The sequence below is a fragment of the Phialemonium atrogriseum genome, assembly GCF_030411735.1.
Source record: "Phialemonium atrogriseum strain 8032-3 unplaced genomic scaffold QBC33scaffold_3, whole genome shotgun sequence".
Lineage (NCBI taxonomy): Eukaryota > Fungi > Ascomycota > Sordariomycetes > Cephalothecales > Cephalothecaceae > Phialemonium > Phialemonium atrogriseum.
This window is the reverse complement of record NW_026848140.1, coordinates 1359259-1378950: the sequence shown is the minus strand read 5'-3', so window position 1 is coordinate 1378950 and position 19692 is coordinate 1359259. Positions and strand designations below refer to the sequence as shown.

The 19692-nt window shown below is 56.7% G+C and overlaps 8 protein-coding genes across 8 annotated transcripts; 4 read left to right on the top strand and 4 right to left on the bottom strand.

Annotated features, from left to right (window-relative positions):
* Nucleotides 1-453: 453 nt before the first annotated feature.
* On the top strand, nucleotides 454-2737 carry QBC33DRAFT_527201 (uncharacterized protein). Its single transcript, XM_060426960.1, has 2 exons — nucleotides 454-1639; nucleotides 1710-2737. The coding sequence occupies exons 1-2, from the start codon at nucleotides 752-754 to the stop codon at nucleotides 2544-2546; spliced, it is 1725 nt and encodes a 574-aa protein (XP_060287414.1). The 5' UTR covers nucleotides 454-751; the 3' UTR covers nucleotides 2547-2737.
* QBC33DRAFT_527199 (thioredoxin-like [2Fe-2S] ferredoxin-domain-containing protein) lies at nucleotides 2655-3926 on the bottom strand. Its single transcript, XM_060426959.1, has 3 exons — nucleotides 3749-3926; nucleotides 3289-3579; nucleotides 2655-3179 (listed from the first exon to the last, which is right to left on the bottom strand). The coding sequence occupies exons 1-3, from the start codon at nucleotides 3869-3871 to the stop codon at nucleotides 2814-2816; spliced, it is 780 nt and encodes a 259-aa protein (XP_060287413.1). The 5' UTR covers nucleotides 3872-3926; the 3' UTR covers nucleotides 2655-2813.
* A 1115-nt stretch (nucleotides 3927-5041) lies between these two features.
* On the top strand, nucleotides 5042-6178 carry QBC33DRAFT_236243 (glycoside hydrolase). Its single transcript, XM_060422876.1, has 2 exons — nucleotides 5042-5232; nucleotides 5299-6178. Exons 1-2 carry the CDS (start codon nucleotides 5167-5169, stop codon nucleotides 5971-5973), a joined length of 741 nt encoding a protein of 246 aa, XP_060287412.1. The 5' UTR covers nucleotides 5042-5166; the 3' UTR covers nucleotides 5974-6178.
* Nucleotides 6179-7716: 1538 nt separating this feature from the next.
* QBC33DRAFT_236160 (uncharacterized protein) lies at nucleotides 7717-8460 on the top strand. Its single transcript, XM_060422875.1, has one exon. It carries the CDS (start codon nucleotides 8149-8151, stop codon nucleotides 8338-8340), a length of 192 nt encoding a protein of 63 aa, XP_060287411.1. The 5' UTR covers nucleotides 7717-8148; the 3' UTR covers nucleotides 8341-8460.
* Nucleotides 8461-9245: 785 nt separating this feature from the next.
* Nucleotides 9246-10807, bottom strand: QBC33DRAFT_527190 (putative deoxycytidylate deaminase protein). Its single transcript, XM_060426958.1, has 3 exons — nucleotides 10579-10807; nucleotides 9459-10522; nucleotides 9246-9378 (listed from the first exon to the last, which is right to left on the bottom strand). The coding sequence occupies exons 1-3, from the start codon at nucleotides 10598-10600 to the stop codon at nucleotides 9331-9333; spliced, it is 1134 nt and encodes a 377-aa protein (XP_060287410.1). The 5' UTR covers nucleotides 10601-10807; the 3' UTR covers nucleotides 9246-9330.
* Nucleotides 10808-10905: 98 nt separating this feature from the next.
* QBC33DRAFT_465848 (uncharacterized protein) lies at nucleotides 10906-13852 on the top strand. Its single transcript, XM_060425143.1, has 4 exons — nucleotides 10906-11586; nucleotides 11654-11762; nucleotides 11827-13128; nucleotides 13189-13852. Exons 1-4 carry the CDS (start codon nucleotides 11390-11392, stop codon nucleotides 13672-13674), a joined length of 2094 nt encoding a protein of 697 aa, XP_060287409.1. The 5' UTR covers nucleotides 10906-11389; the 3' UTR covers nucleotides 13675-13852.
* A 618-nt stretch (nucleotides 13853-14470) lies between these two features.
* QBC33DRAFT_485605 (DNA-directed DNA polymerase epsilon, subunit B) lies at nucleotides 14471-17184 on the bottom strand (the record flags this gene model as incomplete). Its single annotated transcript, XM_060425407.1, has 2 exons — nucleotides 16283-17184; nucleotides 14471-16226 (listed from the first exon to the last, which is right to left on the bottom strand). The coding sequence occupies exons 1-2, from the start codon at nucleotides 17056-17058 to the stop codon at nucleotides 14471-14473; spliced, it is 2532 nt and encodes an 843-aa protein (XP_060287408.1). The 5' UTR covers nucleotides 17059-17184.
* Nucleotides 17185-17421: 237 nt separating this feature from the next.
* Nucleotides 17422-19675, bottom strand: QBC33DRAFT_235806 (major facilitator superfamily domain-containing protein). Its single transcript, XM_060422873.1, has 4 exons — nucleotides 19202-19675; nucleotides 19029-19128; nucleotides 18948-18960; nucleotides 17422-18874 (listed from the first exon to the last, which is right to left on the bottom strand). The coding sequence occupies exons 1-4, from the start codon at nucleotides 19485-19487 to the stop codon at nucleotides 17534-17536; spliced, it is 1740 nt and encodes a 579-aa protein (XP_060287407.1). The 5' UTR covers nucleotides 19488-19675; the 3' UTR covers nucleotides 17422-17533.
* Nucleotides 19676-19692: the final 17 nt, after the last annotated feature.

The following is a 19692-nucleotide window of genomic DNA, read 5'->3' as shown; positions in this document are numbered from 1 at the left end:
GCGGCGGAATGGGGGAGGAGAAAAAGAAAAGGGATAGATAGGGGTGGCTGCGATATACGGCAGAACGTAATCTGATGCAGGGGGGCTACGATCTCGCGTCTCTGCATGCAGCTGGCCAGGCCTTTGGTATTAGTGAGGTGACGATATTATTGCTGCCCTGATGGTCATGGTCAGGCCTCTCCAACCAGTGCCGGAGCCAGACGCACCGGCCAATTCGTTACTGATGGAGTTATGGGGCATGCTGAAGAGGGAAAGGTGAGGTCAAGCTTTGAGATAGAGATCGATAACCGATTTGCTTAGCGAAGAATACCAATCAATGCTTTAGGGCCGTTTGGCAGCGCTTGTAAGAGGGCTTAGGGGAGGTCCCCACCATAGCTCTGTCCGCCCTACCCCGCAACTTTCTTCGTTGCTAGGTACCAGGGATGACGACGGGATGAAACCAGGAGTAGCATGGAACGAACCACCTAACGCTTCTTCTCTGATTGACGACCTAATAAGTATCAATCTTTTAGGGATCTTTGACCGAGAGACTGTGACTACTTGCCTGTATCTGGTCAGAATAGATTGGGTTTCGTCCTTTCATGAGATACGGCAGCAACAGTGATCGGCGGTCCTTGCCAAGACAGATCTGCCAACGACGTCATTCCGTCATTGCCTCAGCCCAGCAAACAAACCATCATCAGGACAACTCTTACCACCTAACCTGAATCCACACTTAATCGTCATTTCTGCCCACATACAAGTTCCAGAGATGGATTCTTTTGCTACTCTCAAGCGTCGAACAACCGACCTCTTCAACTCCATACCTCAGTCGCTCCCCTCTGTATCGTCGATCAAGTCGCAATACACAAGCACCATGAAGGGAACCTGGGAGCGCATCTCTGTTCCCCCACTACCGCGGTCCTCCCACTCTCTTGATATTGTAGCCGGCACCGCATATATCTTCGGCGGCGAAGGCACCCAGCGCCAACCCACCGACAATGACATGCACGCCGTGACTCTGCCCTTCAGCAGTGCCCCGGCCGACTACTATGCCATCAAAGCTAAGGCTTCAACCCCAGAGCCGAAGCCCACTGTCGGAGAAGGAGAACCGACACCCGGGACTGCCGGGAACGACCTCGACGATGTGCCCCTGGGCTCCACACCAGAGGCTGGCATCGGCAAAGGCCCCACCAAGACGCCCACCCCAGGTGCCGTGCCGGCCCCGCGAGTCGGTCACGCCACTGCCGTGATCGGCAACCGCATCTTCCTCTTCGGCGGCCGCGGCGTCGCGGAAAAGGGACCGCTCGACGAGCGCGGGCGCGTCTGGGCCTTTGACACCAAGACCCATCTCTGGTCCCACCTCGACCCGGCGCCGCCCGCCGACCCGAACATCGTCCCCTCCGGCAACGAGGCGGGCGGACCGCGCCCGACCTATCCCGCCCCGCGCAGCGGGCACGCGGCCGTCGCGACAGACAAGCCCTCCGACTTTGGCGGCGCCACCACCGGCCAGCGCCAAGGCGGCGGGAGCTGGAGGGAGTGGGCCAAGGGCGACTCGGACAAGGTGGGCACGCCGCAGCGGCCCATCGTGGGCAACGTGGCCGCGCAGGCCACCGACGCCGACGCCGACGGCTTCGGCACCCTTATCATCCACGGCGGGGTGAGTATCCTATCCCAACCCCTCGTTTCACAAAAAGCCCCTGCTGACAACCCCCATCCCACCAACGCAGTCCCTGGCCTCAGGCGCCCTCACATCCGACACCTGGGCCTTCGACGTCCGGACGCGCATCTGGAAGGAACTGCCCCCGGCCCCGGGCGGCCCCCGCCGCGGCTCGTCGCTGTGCATCAGCAAGAGCCGCCTGTACCGCTTCGGGGGGCTCGGGCTCGGCCCTGCCGCCGCGAGCGGCCGCCTGGACGTGCTGGACCTCGCCGTCGAGACCATGAACGACCAGCGCACGCCCGCCCGCGAGGTGGGGCTGTCCGCCCGCGGGCCGTGGCGCACGCTGGCGCGGGCTGACGGTGGAGACGACGGCGACGACGACGATAATGATGATGATGGAGCAGGACAATCTGGCCGGGGACAGGCGGCTGCGCCGCTTGCGCGGCCGGCGCCGGCTCCGCGGGGCGCGTGGCCCGGTCCTCGGGGCGGGGCGGCCCTCGAGGCGCTCAATGTCGGCGGCGGGAGGGAGTACCTGCTTCTGGGGCTCGGGGAGCGCGAGAGCGAAGCCGGCGCCGCCGAGGAGGAGGAGCCCCGGGAAGGTGGGGGGCCCCGGTTCTGGGACGACGTGTGGGTGTTCCAGGCGCCGCCGCAAGGCATGTCGGCGGCGAGCGTGCGCGACGCCTTGATGCAGGCCGTGGGCCGCGGGAGCGGCGAGGGCGGGTGGACGAGGGTCGAGATGGGGCCTTTCGACGACGAGGATGATGATTCGGTTGGAGGCCCCGGGCCGAGGGGGTGGGTTGCTAGTGGGCAGATGGGGGAGCTGGAGGAGGGCGCGATTGTCGTCTGGGGCGGGGTGGATGGTGCGGGGAGGAGGTTGGGAGATGGGTGGATTCTCCGGTTGGGCTGAATAGAAGGGTTAATGTAGTATAAAATGGATCATGCGGTTGGATTTGCGAAAGAATAACACGTGGGACCTTTGATGAGATAGTCACGAGATATGGAAGCCACAAGACTGGGTAACAACAGTCCAGTTTGTCTAGCACGTTCAGTTTTTTTGTCTTCTGTGTGACAGTACAATTCTATATACAATCCCCTCCACTCCATGATATCCTCTCCCAACTCCCCAGTCGACCATTCACATGGTTTGAAGTAGGCAGGATAAGAAGTCCATACTCTACAGGTCCGCCCTCGTGGTATCGGCCCCCCACGGCTCGCTCGTCAAGTTCGTTTGGCCCTTGCTGTTCTCGCACGTCTGCCTCCCGCTCAGGGGGCCTGGGGCCGGTACCTTTACGGCCTTGCCGACGGCGGAGGCGCTCTCCTTGAGGGCGGTGAGGAGGGACTTGACTGTCTCGGGGGTCAGGTCCTCGTAGTAGTCGTCGTTGATCTGGATCATGGGCGCGTTGACGCACGCGCCCAGGCACTCGACCTCGAGGAAGCTGAATAGGCCGTCCGCCGTCGTCTCGCCGCCCTTGATGCCCAGATGCTCCGTGATGGCCTTGACAATGACATCGCTGCCACAGCCGCCCAGCTGGCAGGGGGTCTGAAGGGGCCATATTCGTTAGTCAATGCCTCTCTCGTCTCGCCTCACAGTTGAGGTAAAAAACGACATCGGAAACAGGTGGCGTCCAAGGCAAAGGAGGGGAACGTACCGTAGTGCATGCCTGCACAAAGAACTTGCCCACGGGCGTCCGGTTGTACATGGTGTAGAAGGAGGCGACCTCGTAGACCCGCATGGGGGGCATCTCGAGGAGGCGCGCCACCTCGTTCATGACGCTGATGCTGGTGAAGCCGTGTTGCCGCTGGCCCAGGTCCAGCAGGGGCATGACGGCCGCCTTCTTGTACTGTGGCGGATAGCGCTTGAGAATCTCGGCGATGATAGTTTCATTCTGCGCCGTGAACTTGAACGGAAGGTCCGGGTTGTTGTCTGGTGTGTTGCGGTGCTAGGTGTCCGTCGAGTGCGAAGGTTAGCTCATTGCATCTCAATTTGGCGTATCAATGAAAACAGGCAGCGCATAGTAGAGATTGAGGAAGAGGAGCTGTAGCCCTCCGATCGGGGAGCGCATCAAGCTCCGGGACAATGGGAAATCGGAGCCGAGGGGATGAACATACCACGCTGAGGGTCTCGCTCGGTCTCCTCGCCGTGAGCGAAAAATTTCTGATTTGGGGCCTCGACACCCGGCATCCTGACCGAACTGCCGTCCGAAAGAAAAGGGGGCACAGTTTGCTCGCCATGTCTGCGGATGTGGAGGGCAATTGCTGTGTAAATAGAAAGCGTCGCCGTTTAGAGAGTTCGAAGTTGTCTCGAAGTTCGAGCTGCTTGACAAATCCGATTCAATGATTGGCTGACAGGCCGGATCGGTTAATTCATTTAACCGAGCGCGGCCCTCTATTCCATTCCACCTACCTCCTGGCTGACCCTCTCTCGACTGAAGTCCAAACCTGTCAATGGTGAAGGGTAAGTTGACGAATTCAACTTACCCATTCAACTGCCGGCGCTTCTTGCCCAGCTTGATCGTTAAAGTGCCGACGTTATTACTTCTCTTGGACGCGGCGACTAAGATTCATACAAAACATTGCTCTCGTTCTGGGTTCAGGTGAGGCGGAGCGACGGTTCAGTTTTCAATAGCCCACTAACCATCGTCGCCGGGGAGAGACGCTTCCATCTCTACCGTGGTAGTCTCAGAGTATTGTAGTTCTGTCTACAATATACTTCAATCCTCTCACTCAATGCTTCATTGACAGTCAACAATGCGCGCCAATGGCGGGAAATGCGAACTGGAGGGTTTTATTCATGCAAGGCATTAATACCTCCCTTATATTTCGGCCGTCGCTTGGCTCTCTCTATTCATAACAGCCCGTTCCTTCATTATGTCATCCATATCGCGACCGCAGATACCTGGCGCTTCTGAAGTCATGGCCATGGTCATGGTTACGCTTGGGTGTCGCGTCAGACGAGAACCAGGAATCGATCGACGTGATTATATTACCATGTTCTCTGGGATATTGCCCAGTTCCTGAAAATGACCATTTCAAATCGGCTTACAAGGGAATGGTTCCGCCTTGGTTTATTCGAAGTCCAATTCATTTACATGCCACTGCCCTTCGGCACGCGGGGAAGATGGAGTCCCAAAATGGAAGGCTGACCAGAATGGAGCCCCGGTACTGGAGCGGCAGTATCCGGAGACAATCTAAACAACAACGGACGAGTCTAGGAAAGCTGGGCACTGCCATATCAGATTGCCGAGCCTGCAAGCCACTCGTCGGCATCGCACTCATTCGTGGGCGCTTTGCCAACGGCCCTTCTGTCGAAGCAAGGATGGAAGCTCGTGCAATATCTAGCCCGTCATTGATTTGTGCGGGACTTTGGGGGGTGTCGTTGTCATGACCCGTGAATTGATGGTCGCTGTGTCTGTTGAACCCGGTGAATAGGTATATATAGGGCTCCGCTCGTGTTCTCACAACCTCTCTGTCGGACTCGTCAACCTAGTTCATCGCCATCCACCATCCGCCGTTAAAAGAAAAGAGTCATGAAGCTGTCCCTGGTTTCGGTCTTGGCATACAGCCTCGCTGTAGAGGCACACTGCATCTTCCAGGTAAAACGACACCGCCTAATTGGTCGTAGTCCTGGGGACGCAGAGAGGCTAACGAAATACGCGCAGAAACTGTCCGTCAACGGCCAGGAGAGCGGCTCTCTGGTTGCCCTCCGAGCACCAAACAACAACAACCCAGTGCAGGATGTCAACAGCCAGAACATGGCATGCGGCCAGCCGGGTTCTACTTCACAGGAGATCATCAATGTCGCGCCCGGTGACAAGATCGGTTCATGGTGGCAGCATATCATCGGTGGTGCACAGTTTGCCAACGACCCGGACAACCCGATCGCAAAGTCCCACAAGGGCCCCGTCATGGCCTACCTTGCAAAGGTGGACAACGCCGCCTCGGCCTCGCTCAGTGGACTGCAGTGGTTCAAAATTTGGGAGGACACCTTCGACACTACCAGCCTCCTGTGGGGTGTCGACAACATGATCGCCAACAACGGATGGACCTACCTCACCCTGCCCGAGTGTATCGCTCCTGGGCATTACCTCCTGCGCGTGGAGATCCTGGCCCTGCATTCGGCAAAGAGCCAAGGAGCCGCCCAGTTCTACCAGTCGTGTGCTCAGATCAACGTCTCCGGCTCGGGGACCTTTACGCCATCGTCAACCGTCACCTTCCCGGGCGCATACCAGGCGAACGACCCTGGCATCCTGGTAAGCATCTACGGCAAGTTGGGCGCTCCGGACAATGACGGCCTCCCGTACGCGGCTCCAGGGCCGGAACCCATCACCTGCTAGACCTGGGATATATACATAAGGCGTTCCCGGGCGAGGATGCATTTGCATGACTGCTTTCCTTACACATTGTCTATTACATTCGCGAGTAAAAGCAGCCCCTATTACAAGTCAGCTTTACACTGTGCTGGGAGGTTGCAGTGAGGATATTCTAGCCACAGCGTCTTACATACCTACCTATATACCTTACGTATTAAGAGTGACATATACAAGCATGGCTAGCTACGCCTGCGTTATCTTGGCACACAGCTCGCATTGAATCTCACCAGCGTCATTTCCAAGGACACTGGAAATTGCAGGGCAGACCACAACTAAAATATCAAAGAAAAGAAACCTGCCTTTTTATACAAACATGGGAGAGATGGATGTATTTTGGAGTAGAAAAAGAGTATAGGAGAATAAGGGGCAAAGAATATCCTAAAATAAAACCCCTCCCCGTCTAAAAAAAAAAAAACGTACAACACCGGGGATTCGCTGGTCGTCACCGACCCAACTACTGATCCGGCCCTCAGTGGCTTATCTATGGGAGAGCGGACGGGATCCCGAGTTCTCCACTGGGTATGGTCGTACGTGTTAGAATACGGTAGGAATGGCGTTTATATAGATTGATGCTGCAGGTGGTAGTCACCAGATTCTTAAACTGACCGCCGCGCACTTTCGCGATTCCCGAACACCTCTTGTATAGGTATATCTCTATGTTACGCATAGTTGCAATACCTACAGTCAGCGGCCTCGGGGCTTTGTGCCTCACCAATAAGATGCGCAGACGGTGACAGTGACGGGGAAATATAAAAAGTCGAGGTGAAAAAAAAAGGTGGGGCTTCCATTCTTGCCCTCACCGACCGGCGACCGCGAGCGACCGCGAGTCAAGTGGCTCCACTGTCGAGATCTCCTCAGACTTGTCACGGGACTCAAGCCACAGCTACGTAATGGTAGGCCAGCATGAGAAAAAACGACCTTGCGCGGGTTCTGCTCGGCAAGTCCATCGGTTCTGTGCTCGAGCCCCCACCATCCATGGGCGGCCATGGCGCGACTGGAATCCCTGCGACTTTGTCGGCTTCGCACGGTGGCGATCGTTTTTCTTGAAGCCTGTAAATCCGAAAACAACGCACCTAGGTACCTTATCCGTGGCATCCTTTTTTCATTTTTTTTCTCGCCTTCCGGCGGATCCAACTCGTCATCAATTGAATCAATTCCCCTTCTCTGACAGCGTTGACGTGCGTAGTACATAGGTGTATTTTGAGTGGCTATCCACGCCGTAGATAAGAAGAGTCGAGCTCGAAGCCGAGCTGGTTCACAGGACTTAGATCTCATCTCCCCTTCAAGCCAGTGCCGCGGACTAGCCAAAGTAGCCAATCCGTTCCCCCAGTTGCCGTCCCATCCAACGCCATTCAACCAAGGATCCCCACAGTGACATCCTTGCCTCTCTGTCCATGCCCCCAGAAAGCCATCAGTTGAAATTCGCGCACTGGAGCCGATCCCTGCCGGCTTCCGGACAAGCTTTTTTCTGTTTCTGCAAGCAACCAATTGCTATTTGTTTCCTCGACTTCCGGCGCACTCCGTTTTCAGACTCCTCTTCTTTCCCTTCCACAACAACCCTCGAACGATTCGATATCCGTCTTCCCGGCCAATTGATCTCGTCCGCCCTCTGACCTTCTGCCTCGCGTATCTCGCGTGTTGTTCGCAGCTCCTCCCGATCCAGGATCAATAAACGACGTCAGCCGGGCTAGCACGCGCCATCCGAGCTGCCAATCATCCCAAGAGGTTAACTTTGGATTAGAGCTTCCACAAAGGTAATTTCAGCCTCTTAGTCCTTTAAAACTCCCTCGCCCTGGTCAATTGCCCTTCAATCGGTGTTGGAAAGCCAATTCTCCCCTCTGCGACCGCTGTCAGCCTGTCAGCGGCAACCCGCAATTCAGACTTGGGGGCGGCTTCCCCGGTCGTGATGTTTGCCAAGGTTTCGACCCCGGCGCAACCAAGGAAACACCACCCCAAACCATTGTGGATGCGGCTTTGCCACACCCCCCTCCGCACTCAGACTTGCGCAACCTCGTCGAGTTATTTTCGAATACCTCTTCGCTATCGCGGACCCCATCATCTTTATCCCTCATAGCCAGTTGATTAACTTTTTTTCTTCGCGGCTCTAGCCCCAAAAACAACAACAAAACAACCGCCAAAATGCCCGCCGTCAACAAGGCACTCTACCTCTCCGAGTCGGTCTCCCACCTCGTCAAGCGCAAGAACTGGGCGCAAAGAGAGGCCGGCGTGGTCGTCGTCTTCTGCATCATCGGCGTCGTCGTCATCGGCCTGTCGGCCCTGTTCATCCACAAGAAGATGCTCGCGCGCAAGGCGGCAAAACAGACGAACTAGTCTTGATTAAGTGGTTTTGGCGGGGGGCGGGGTGATGGTGGTGGTGGTAGGGGGATGAGGGGGACCCCAGGGTCAAGGAAGGGTGAATCCCGGGTTGGGGTGGTAGGTCGCGGGCCCGGTTGCGGATTGATGGATGGATGGATGGATGGATAGGGGGCTGATGGCGGCACGCCGAGTGAAGGGTTGTAGAGCTGGTTGCGTGGCGCGTGTCGGACCGGACCGGACGGACCTTCGTCGACAATGACCATTTCCCCAGCACGGTCGCCAACCGTCCTCCGCCGATTCTTCTACGCCGTTCTCTTTCTGCCTGTTTATTTTTGTGTGTTCTTGCATGGCATCATCTCAAGGGGAGTGGAGAGGCCAGTATCTCGCTCGTCCCCTCGATATCAGATCACCCTTGCCGCTGCGTTGTGGGCTGTTTGGAAAGATGGGAGGCCTACCATGAGATGTGTGTGTGAGTCTCTGATCGGAGGAGGACCCGACAGTATATCTCTTGTACATCAAGACCGTCCTAATACTACTGATACCTGTAGTTTCGTGTTGTGCTGACTCGTGGTGCCTTCGTGAACGTGTCTATCTGTTTGTCTTTCTGTCTGTCTTGTCAGTTGTTTTGTGATCCAGCGGTGTTGGATTAGGAGAATGGCTGGAGCCTATCGTCGTGCGTGTATTTTCTGGGGGCGATACACGTGAGGGACGATAGGTGTGTTTGGTGCGGGGCCGGCGTGGAGGGAGGGTGGTGGAAGGTAATGAGGACGGTATATGAACGAACGGTGAGGATGGTGAACGGAACGACATGTTGTTGACCTCAGGGGAGCACCATTGAGACAATATCGGCCCCACGAACCCAACCCTTGAACGCGACACGCCCAGATTCGAATCTACCCAGGATTTCCAAAGGACAAATGGCTTTCTATGCTATTTCTATGCCCCTTTCCGTGCTCTTGATCATTGGATATCATGGCAGGGCGGATTATTGTGTTTATTATCTAGCTACGGGTATAGTTTTGTCTGTTCTAAGTGGATGAGCCCATTGGCTGGCTAGAAGGAGTTGGTGGTTAGCAAAGTTGAACGTAGGAGGGGGAATTGATACCAACGATGAGATTGATGGGGCGACATACTGGTACGAACTGGCGTAACTTGACACCCGCCTCTCGAAATACTGCTGCGGTGTCTCCATCCATGCTGTATCCTTGACTGAAGACAACCTCGCTAATGCCTACTTGGGTGATCTTGATGCTACAGGTCAAACAGGGACACGTATCGCAGTACAATATTGCGCCCTCGCGGATTCTCTCCCTGCCCGCCTCCAGAAGCGCGTTCTCCTCGGCGTGGATGCACAGGCAGGTGGCCAGGCCGTGTCCCGAGCCCTGGCCATCGTTGCAGCGCCCGCAGCCGCCCTCGCCGCAGTTGCGCAGGCCGCGCGGGGTCCCGTTGTAGCCCGTGCTGATGACGCGCTTCTCGCGCACCAGGACGCACCCGACCCGGCGCTTCATGCAGTTGGACCGCTGCGCGGCGAGCGACGCGAGCGCCATGAAGTACGTGTCCCAGCCGGGCCGCAGCCGGTCCTCGTTCAGGAGGTCGACCTTGCCCAGGGTGGCGTAGAGGTGGGCGAGGTCGGACGACGTGTTGAGCAGCCGCACCGTCGCCCGCGACATGACTGAAAGGTGGCCCGTCCTCGCGTCGTATAGGTGATCGTCCGAGTACAGGACGAAGGCATCGAGGGAGGCGACGGTCCCCTTTGCTTTCCCTCCTTGCAGGGGCTCCGGGGAAGATTCAGTCCCGTTGCTCTGCGCATGGGACTGTCTTTGGTCTCGCTGCTGGAAACGCCGCCACCGGACGGCTAGCGGGGCATCCACGCTGATGAGCAGGAAGAATGGGCGCCTGCTGAACATGTCGAGGGCATCTTGGTCGGGAATGTCGGTTGTTATCCATCGCTCCCGCCAGTGCTTGGTCACAAAGTCAAGAAGGGCTTCTGCCGTAGGGAAGCTGAGTGCTTGCTGGGCCAGACGGAGAGGTAGTTGCTTGCTCCCCAATGATGGAGTCATGTGACTAGGTTGTGCCTCCTCGAGGCTGGACGTGGTCGATTGTCCATTCGGCTCCAAACCTGAGGAAATGCAGAGACGTTTGAATTCATGGTGCTCTACCAGGTACTGGGCAACGGTGCTCTTGCCCGCGCATTTGCCTTTCAAGATATGTAAGTCACGAGATGTCGGATAAATAGGGGTAAGGAATGTTTACTTCCACAGATGCCAATGAACATTTTGGTGGGTTTTCAGGTCCCTTGAGGTGTTTCCAGCGTCTTTGTCACGCTTTCCCACCTGCCTGGCAGGTTGGAAGTGAGGAACCCGAAATGGCTGAATGGAGTAGCCTCAAGGTTAGAAGGATGTCGTTTTTGGCAGACGCGCTACGCGTTATAGCAGAGGCTGTGGCGTTAGCTGGTGAATTGAGGTGATCTCCCAGAGAGGAGCGCCCCGAAGTTTACCCGGTGGAGGTTGGGGAGCACTCAGCTAGGCAGGCACGTGGCGGGGTAGGTGATGATGCTGTGGGGAGGGAGGTACGAGGGCTGGAGGGGTAATGGAAGCTCCCCCAACCTGTGGGAGCTCCTGGTCCGGTGATTGCTCGTAATCGCCAGTCTTGAACTACATACACCTCATCTGACTTGTGTGACTCGACTCAATGATGAACTCCGCGATGGCACAGAGCAGCTGACCAACACTTGAACTTCGCTTCATTTCTCTGGCTTTTGCTGCAGCATCCTTATCCTTAATCATATCAACCGTTTAACCGTGACATCTTCGTCATCGGCGCTTCACCTTGGAACCATTCAACACTCCCTCTCACTTCCTCTGTCCCACATACAGCTACAACTAGGTATCGGCCGAGGCACTCCAAGAGTTCGGTGCCTACCAAGGCTGTGGTCACCTCCAACGACTTACCTTGCACTTCTCCCAAACAAAGGCCACCGCCGCCTTTTGAATCCCCAAAGGACGGCGAACAATAGTGACAACCTGCCAAGACACTGAAAATCAACGGCAGCGACATTCTCATCATGGATCTCAGATTTGCAACCTTCATATCGGAGATTGAACTCCCATTCTACTCGGCTCTTTTCTCCTCCAAGCTTGACCATGACAAGCTCAATGACTCTACCCGTCCGGTCCTGGGCTTGTACGAGCCGAGGGTACATGCTGATCCAGCTTCAAGCACGAAAATGCAGATCCTCGGTAATTCACTAACCAGCAACCAGTAAGTATAGAGATTGTGTCATCCGCAAAAGCCTCCTAGTTGCTCCTGAGTCTAACTGTATGAGCAGTGTGCCATTGGGGCTCTGTCGTGCCGAAGGCATGATCAAGAACGTGAATACCCTCGAGGACTTCAAGAACACAGACAAGAATGCCATGCTTAAGAATGCTGCCCAGCAGGTTTGTCAACTCCCAACCTTTTAACCTGTGTCTATGTCTACAGTTTGCTAAATGGGATCCACAGATTTGGGATGCCATCAACGACGGAACCATCTATTCAATCCCGTCGCTCCTCTCATCCTTCACCATCTTATCCTTCGCCGACCTTAAGAAATACCGGTTCACCTACTGGTTCGGCTTTCCTGCGCTGCACTCCGACCCCTTGTGGAAACGGACAGGCCCAGTCACACACTTGGATTCACAAGAGAGCACAGCCTTGGTCGAGCGCTTGGGCACCTGGCGATACATGGTGGACAGCAGGGAGCATGGCTTCTTCTTGGCCAAGAAAGTCCGTGGAGAAAACACTGGGTATAAGTCGCCCTTGGAGGATTCCACCAGTGACATTGGCTATAGATGGGAAGTCGGCTCCCTGCGTGATTTTGAGACTGGCTTCTTTGAAGGCACCGCCGAAGGGGACAGATACGTTGCCTTTGTCGACTCCTCCAACTACGCTGAATATCCCTCATGGCCACTCCGAAACTTGCTGGTCCTGGTCCGGCAGAGATACCACCTGACAAATGTCCAGATCCTCTGCTACCGCGACGTCCAGCCGAGAAGACACGAAGCACGGAGTGTCATACTTCCACTTGCTATGGGCAACGTGGATCAGATTGAGACTACCGTGATGCCCAAAGTGACGGGCTGGGAGCGGAATCTAAATGGTGAGCTCCGGGCGAGGGTTGCAAACCTGTCTGAGTATATGGACCCAGCTCGTTTGGCAGATCAAGCCGTCGACCTCAACCTCAAGCTCATGAAGTGGCGCATCTCGCCAAACCTGGATCTCGACGCCATCAAAAACACAAAGTGCCTACTCCTTGGTGCTGGAACTCTTGGCAGCTACGTCTCAAGAAATCTTATGGGATGGGGAGTGCGGAAGATCACCTTTGTCGATTATGGCTCGGTTTCGTTTTCGAACCCGGTCAGGCAACCGCTTTTCGGGTTTCAGGACTGCCTCAACGGAGGGAAACCCAAGGCCCTCCGTGCAGCAGAAGCATTGAAGGAGATCTATCCCGGTGTCGAGGCCGAGGGCCACGTCATTACGGTTCCAATGCTTGGCCATCCAATCACGGACAAGGCGAAGGCCAAGTCAGATTTCAAGAAGCTGCAGCAGCTGGTTGATAGCCACGATGCTATCTTCCTCCTCATGGACTCGAGGGAGTCACGCTGGCTCCCCTCGGTGATGGGCAAGGCAACCGGGAAGATCGTCATGAATGCTGCACTTGGATTCGATACGTACGTTGTCATGCGGCACGGCGCAGCCCCAGATGACGGCACAGAGGAAACACTGGGATGCTATTTCTGCAATGACGTGGTCGTGGCAGCAGACGTAAACTCTCCTCCATCCCCCACAGGCCGCAGACACACTTTACTGACACAACTTATCTAGTCGATGAAAGATCAGACTCTTGATCAGCAGTGCACCGTCACACGGCCCGGAGTTGCAGCAATTGCCTCAGCCCTGCTCGTCGAACTTCTTGCCAGCATCCTACAGCATCCAAAGAAACATCACGCGCCCGGTCCTGTGCCCCGTAATGCCACCTCATCTGCTACTCCCACGTACGAGTTCGACCCGCCAGACCATGCTCTAGGCATCGTGCCGCACCAGATCCGCGGGTTCTTGAACACGTTTCAGAACATGGTCATCCACGGCAGGTCGTTCCCGCAATGCAGCGCCTGCAGCACGCCCGTCGTGCAAGCCTACAAGGCCGGCGGCTGGGAGTTCGTCAGGAAGGCATTGGAGGAACGAGAGTACGTTGCCGAGCTCTCCGGCCTTGCCGACGTGCAGAGGCGGGCCGAGGCAGCGGCCCAAGATGTGGACTGGAGCGATGATGAAGGCGACGTCGAGGAGGATGGAGAAGGCGTCATGGTCTAGGAGACTGTGATGCTGCATGAGTGCATCCCTCCCGAGTGACAGGCATTTGATGCCGGAGCCGTGACTACTTTCCCGGCATGGCTTCTTTCGTCGTTGTTCCTCCTATTCTTTTCATGGCCTTTCAGGTGGTACTTATCCCGCCGTCTGGTCCGTTCTTATCCCGCCGTCTGGTCCGTTCTTATCCGTTCTTCCAAGGTTTTATTTTGGACCGAGCAGAGATTTTGCTTGTCAAAAGGATGGTTTATCATCGGGCGTCATTCCAAGGTCTCTTCTCCTACCGTATTTCGGGTGGCGGGATGTTCCTTTTTGCTGGAGACCCATGGTGGGCATCAGGAGTTTTAGGCGCATCACCTTCATGGCAGGATGGGTTAATCTGGTTTGGGCACTGGGAAGGAAGTGAGAAGGTGGTCTGGATGGATTTATAATATGGTTAGCCGTTGTTGCTGGCTTAGTACACAATCCGAGATCGTACAATACACTACTTGCTTAGCCATCAAGACACAAAACTTAATGGCACTCGGATTGGTCCTCACCACGACAAATGTTCGGATCGCGACATTAACAAATCGATCCATGTTACAGAAACAATGCTGCATTCTTGCAGATAAATTGTCAATAGCACACCTCCCGGACACGCTAAGAATCAATTATGCTGTCAATCCATGGCCCCTATTCCCATAATGTCCGTCCACATTCCTCCAACAAGGTAACCGACCAGCCGACATCCTAGGTATCACCACCAGAACCATCCATCCATCCATCCACCCACCCTATTCTCTTCTTCTCCCTCCCCCCCTCAAAACAAACACTCCCTCACCCTCCCCACCCTCCCAACCTCGTACTCGACCCACCGACCCACGCCCCTCCGCCCGGCGACGAGCACGGCCCCCGGGTTCATGACATGGCACCCCTCGTACGTGACGCAGAAGGCCGGCGCGCCGGCGTCGACGAGCGCCAGCGCCGTGGGCAGCGGGTATAGGTGCAGCGCCGCGGCGTGGTCCCAGTGCGCGGGGCGCACCGACTGCCGGAAGGGCGCCAGGTAGCCCTGGTCCAGGACCGTCTTGACCAGCTTGCGAGCCGCGCGGACGTCGTAGGGGATGCATGGTGCGCGGGCGGCGGGGGCGGCGGGGGCGGGAGTCGGGTCGACGTCCATTGCGTCGTCGCCTTCTTCCGGGGTCGGGGCACCGGGCGTGGCGGCGTCGTCGTGGCCGTCGTGGTCATCATCGTTGGGCGTGTCGTCGTTGCTGTTGCCAGCATCGCCGCCGCCGCCGCCGCCGGCGGCAGCGCCCTCGTCGCCCTCGGCTTGTCCGGTGGTCCCGGCGGCGGTCTGCTTGAGGCGGACGGCGGACCGCCTGAGCCGGGCGGACATGTCGTCCCTGAAGAGGACGATCTCGTGGCTGGGGCCGAAGAGCGAGAGCCGGCTCGGGTTGGACGTCCAGACGGCCTCGCCGCCCGCGCCCGCGTCCCCCGCGCCCGACAGGCCGGCCTCTGCGTTCGCGGCGGCGAAGACGCGGCGCACGCGCGACGTGAAGAGGGCGGGCACGGCCTTCTTGGGCAGGGGGGTCGCGGCGCCGCCCGAGAAGGCCGAGGCCCAGCCGTCGTTGTCGCCGGGGACGAGGACGAAGGTGGACGCCGTCAGCAGGGTGGGGAAGTCGGCGAGGGTCGAGGCCAGCGCATCGAAGGATTCCTTGTACTCGATGCTGCCGCCGCCGCCGCCACGGGCCATGACGGCGTGCGTGGTGAAGTTGCCCGTCAGCACAAAGGCCACCGGCGTGGAACCCTCCGGCTCCGCCGCGTAGAGCGTCAGTATCTTCTTGAGCGCCTGCAGGGTCCGCGGCTGGTCGAGGTTGAGCTCGCCGACGATGACGACCCTGCCGCGGCGCGGCGCGTCCGGGTCGGCCCGCGCGGCGGCGGGCTGCCGCAACAGGCGGTTCTCGAGCTTGCGCATCTTCCAGCCGACGGCGCGCTCGCTGCCCACGCCCAGGAAGTCGATCCACCCGAACCCGCCGCCGATGGTGTTGTCCGGTCCGCCGTCGGGGCCGCTGACGCCGAGAGTCGCCTTGCGCTTCTCGCACGGCGGCTGCCCGATGAAGAACCCCTGGAACCGGCCGCCGATGGTCCCGCCTACTCCACTGCTCCCGCTGAGGCCCAGGCCAACCGACTCTTCCTCTTCCTCGTAGGCGCCGTCGATCAGGACGATCATGCCTGGCGTGAACCAGGCCGAGTCCTCTGGGATGGCAGCCGCGTGTGAGAGGTCCAGTGCGATCGTACCCGTCAAGTCACTTATCGCCAGGCCGCCTGAAGGTAGGATGATCAACATCCCAAGGAGCATGTGATGGCTGCCGTGACGGCCGAGAAGGTTTGCTATCGGGGTGATCTTGTGGGACTGAAGCGCAGACGAGTTTCGACTTAGGGAGGCCCTCGTCTCAGAAACTGCCGAGGTCTGGAATGATTCATTGCGAAGGAGCCGTTGATGGATGACGTTGAATCTGTTCCTGAAGAGGTCTGTCTTGTGAGACGCAGGTGGTAAGAGCGTGGGTTTTGAAGTGTCCCTGGACTATGGTTAGTCGGTAGTAAGTGAGCAAAACCCATAGGGCTGGACACCTACCTCTCAAAGTGTTTCTTCCCGGTATTGTACGTGAAGCGAGGTTGCTCGTACGCATCTATAACCTTTAGCCACCTCCTCGGATCGCTCAGTGTCTCGTCATCGGGCTCTTCTTCAACAACCAGTCCAGCCATGCCCATGCTTGTCTGGCTATCCTCTCGTGAAAGCGTGGTGGGCCTCAGTCCAAGTCGGGTCTTCGTGTGATCGGAATCCTGGGATGACTCCAACATGAGGCTGTTTTCGCGGCTCAATCCCCGGCCACCAGTCATGATCTTTCCGCCGCTCATGTTGCCCTCCAAATTCTTCAAGATATCCTGGAGCTCGGGGCTGCTCCCTTCAACTATAACCCCTCCGTTCCGGTTCTTCCACGACTTGGCCACTTCCTCCAAGACCTTCTCTGCCAGACCTTCTTCCCTCCATCCTGATCCGCAATGCCGCCCTATAAATGTTGCAAGCTCTTGTAGCGCAGAGGATGTGAGGGTCAAGCTGTGTTTCTTGGTAAACGTCCGGAACGCGAGCGGTCGCAATGTTGCGGGAGGCAGGAGGATGGGTAGGATGGCTGCCTTCGCTGGCGCTGCGACATTGAAGGGTCTGAGGGGGTGGACGGGAGTCCCGAATGCCGGAGAAGAAGAAGGTATCGAGGATGATGGCAGGTCAGCGGCCAGATTCCTCGGAGCGAAGAAAGGCGCCGTCGGTGGTTTTGTCCGCCTCGGTGTCCTTTCCGGACTTCCCTGGGGTGCTTTCTCCTTGTTTTTGCGAGGACTCTGTATCACCAACATCTTGTCTTCCCGGAGTGGCGTAGAATTGGAATGTCAGCACAAAAGCCCCAATTCTGTTCCTATAATGGTCGTCGCCAGATGTATTTCCGAGTAAATAAAGAGCCAGGCCAAAACGCGTGTGTGGGGAGGAACCGCGTTAATGGGATTTTTGGTCGCGGATTTAGCGCGTTAGTGGGGGGCTTGACAGGGGTCAAATACCACCTCTCTGAGGTGAGGATGGCATTAACATTCGTACATACCTCTTCTTATTGATTTCTATATCGAATCAGGGTGGTTAATTGATTGTGATGTCACGTTTGAAGAGAACATATGGATGTTCTTTTCCTCTTGGTCTTCCCAAGTGTGTGATACCACTACCCCAAACGCAGTATATATTATTTCTCCAGTCTGTTTCATTCGTAGATACATTTCTACTCTATTCAGGAATCCGTCGAATTAAGATTCAGTAGGATTGTTATTATTGAACCCCTCGGCCCTATAATCTCTGCCTCCCTCTTGTCTCGATGGGAATGAGACACATCCCTACAAAGGCCGCTAAGATCAGAGCGCCAGAGAGGTAAATCGGCGTCGTGGTGCCATCCCCGGGGATGTTAGCAGCGATTATAGGAGCCATTAACCCGGTGGCCCGGTTCAAGAAGCTCGCCACGCCGGTGCCGGCTCCCCTTATCGGCGCCGGGAAGATCTCAGGGGTGAAGGCATAGAGCACGCCATACATGATGTTCTGCGCGAAGGCCTCGATGGACGAGAAGAGCAGCTGCGAGGATGGCGAGGTTCCAAACTTGACAAAGACAAACAGGAATATGCCGGATACAAAGGTTGAAATCGCTAGGGTTCCTCGCCGGCCCAGGAAGGGTGATGGGTGGTCCACGGTATAGGCGGCCAGTAGACTACCCGGCACACCTGCAAGGCTTGTTATCGCATAGCTTCGATATGTGTCTGCCGTAATCTCTGATGCCGGTGCATCGGCATCTGATGGTGGAGACGAACCCCCATGTGACAAGTACTGGGGGAGAAAGGCGTTGAAGAGGGGATACCCCAAGCCAATGGTGGCCCAACAGAACCAAATGATGGACGTCGCCAAACCAAGTTTTCGGTTAGTGAAGAAGGGGCGGATGCGGTCGGCTGAAAAGGACGCCAGCCTGTCCTTGATAATGTTGCTTGTTGATACCCGGCTAGGTGCGTGTGATGATGCAGTGCCGTCGACGACAGCGTCTAGTATATCCTCGGTCAACCACGTCTTTTTCCCGTTCCGGTATGCAATCCCGTGGACAACAGCCACGGCTTCTTTCTGACGACCCTGGGAGAGGAGGTACTTGGGTGACTCAAAGAGGTGGAAGACGAAGAAGCGGATGAGGAACATGACGAATGTGATGATTCCGATTGTCAAGATGAACCGCCTCCATCCTTGGTCCACGGGCCAGTTGGCGATGAAGAACCAGGCGATCAAGGACGAGACAAGTTGCCCGATCGGCCACCAGACGGAGAGGAGCGTGAGGAGCGAGCTCGAGGCATCGGGGAGGAATTCCAAGAACAGAGCACCGTCGACTGGGAGGTTTCCGCCAACTCCGAATCCTAATAAGGCGAACATGAAACACACTCCTCCCCAGCTCGATGCATATGCAGATGCAATGCCGAAAACGCTCGCGATCAATAGTGTGAGGTTGAAAGCAATGCGCCGTCCCATGATATCCGAACCAATGCCCCAGAAGAAGCTTCCAAAGCACAGCCCAACGAATACGGAACTGGTCGTATATCGGACGGTCTTTTCCGACACGCCAAATTCCGCCGAGAGGGATGGAAGCGTTAAAGAAACACCCTATTAAGCCGGTCAGTGACGATTCCCCCGACTCACCTGGGGAATTTCCAGGCTTGTAGGGCGAGACACATACTTGTAACCACAGGCTGGAGGAGGTAACTGGGTCAGCATAGGCAGCTCACACACCAAACAAATCATGATTGGCGCAACTCACTTGTCTGCGAACCAGCCAAAGCCACATAGGACAAACAGTTGCCAGTTATACCTCCCCATGCCGATGTCCTGAACAGCTTTGTTTATGAGTTTCGACTTCACTGCAGCGAGATGGTCAGCAAGGCGGCCAGGGCACCAAAGGTAACGCGCTATCAAGGCTCCGTTGCTTCGTACTTTCATACTCGGACCACTGCTTCCCCCTCTCTCCACTCCTCACTGCCTTCCTCAGACCTTCGATGCTGTACTCGGCAGCGCTCATCTCCAGCATGCCGGTGCCCTCGTCATCCCGGTCCTTGCTGGCGTCCCCTTGGTCGGATGCGGCATCGTCGGGGGCATCTTCAAACTCCGTCCGGCCACACCTGGCAGAATGGCTGTGAAGGTGTGCCTCGTCGAGCGGGACTAGGACTCCGGCGTAGCCGTGCACGGATTCGGCCCGCGCACGCCTCCAGATGCGTCGCATCGCCCTGGCTGGCTTGCGGGGACGGTTCGCCAACGATGTCTTCCTCAACTGAGGTGTAACCTTTAGCGGATTAGACCTTATTTTGGGTGTAACAGAGACTCCGTGATGGGGCAAATTCAAGAGTTGAAAGGTGAGAGTTGAGACGGTGTATAGAGATATCCGAGACAACCGAGAGAGGCTACTAGAGCGGAGCAGTGGCCAAACT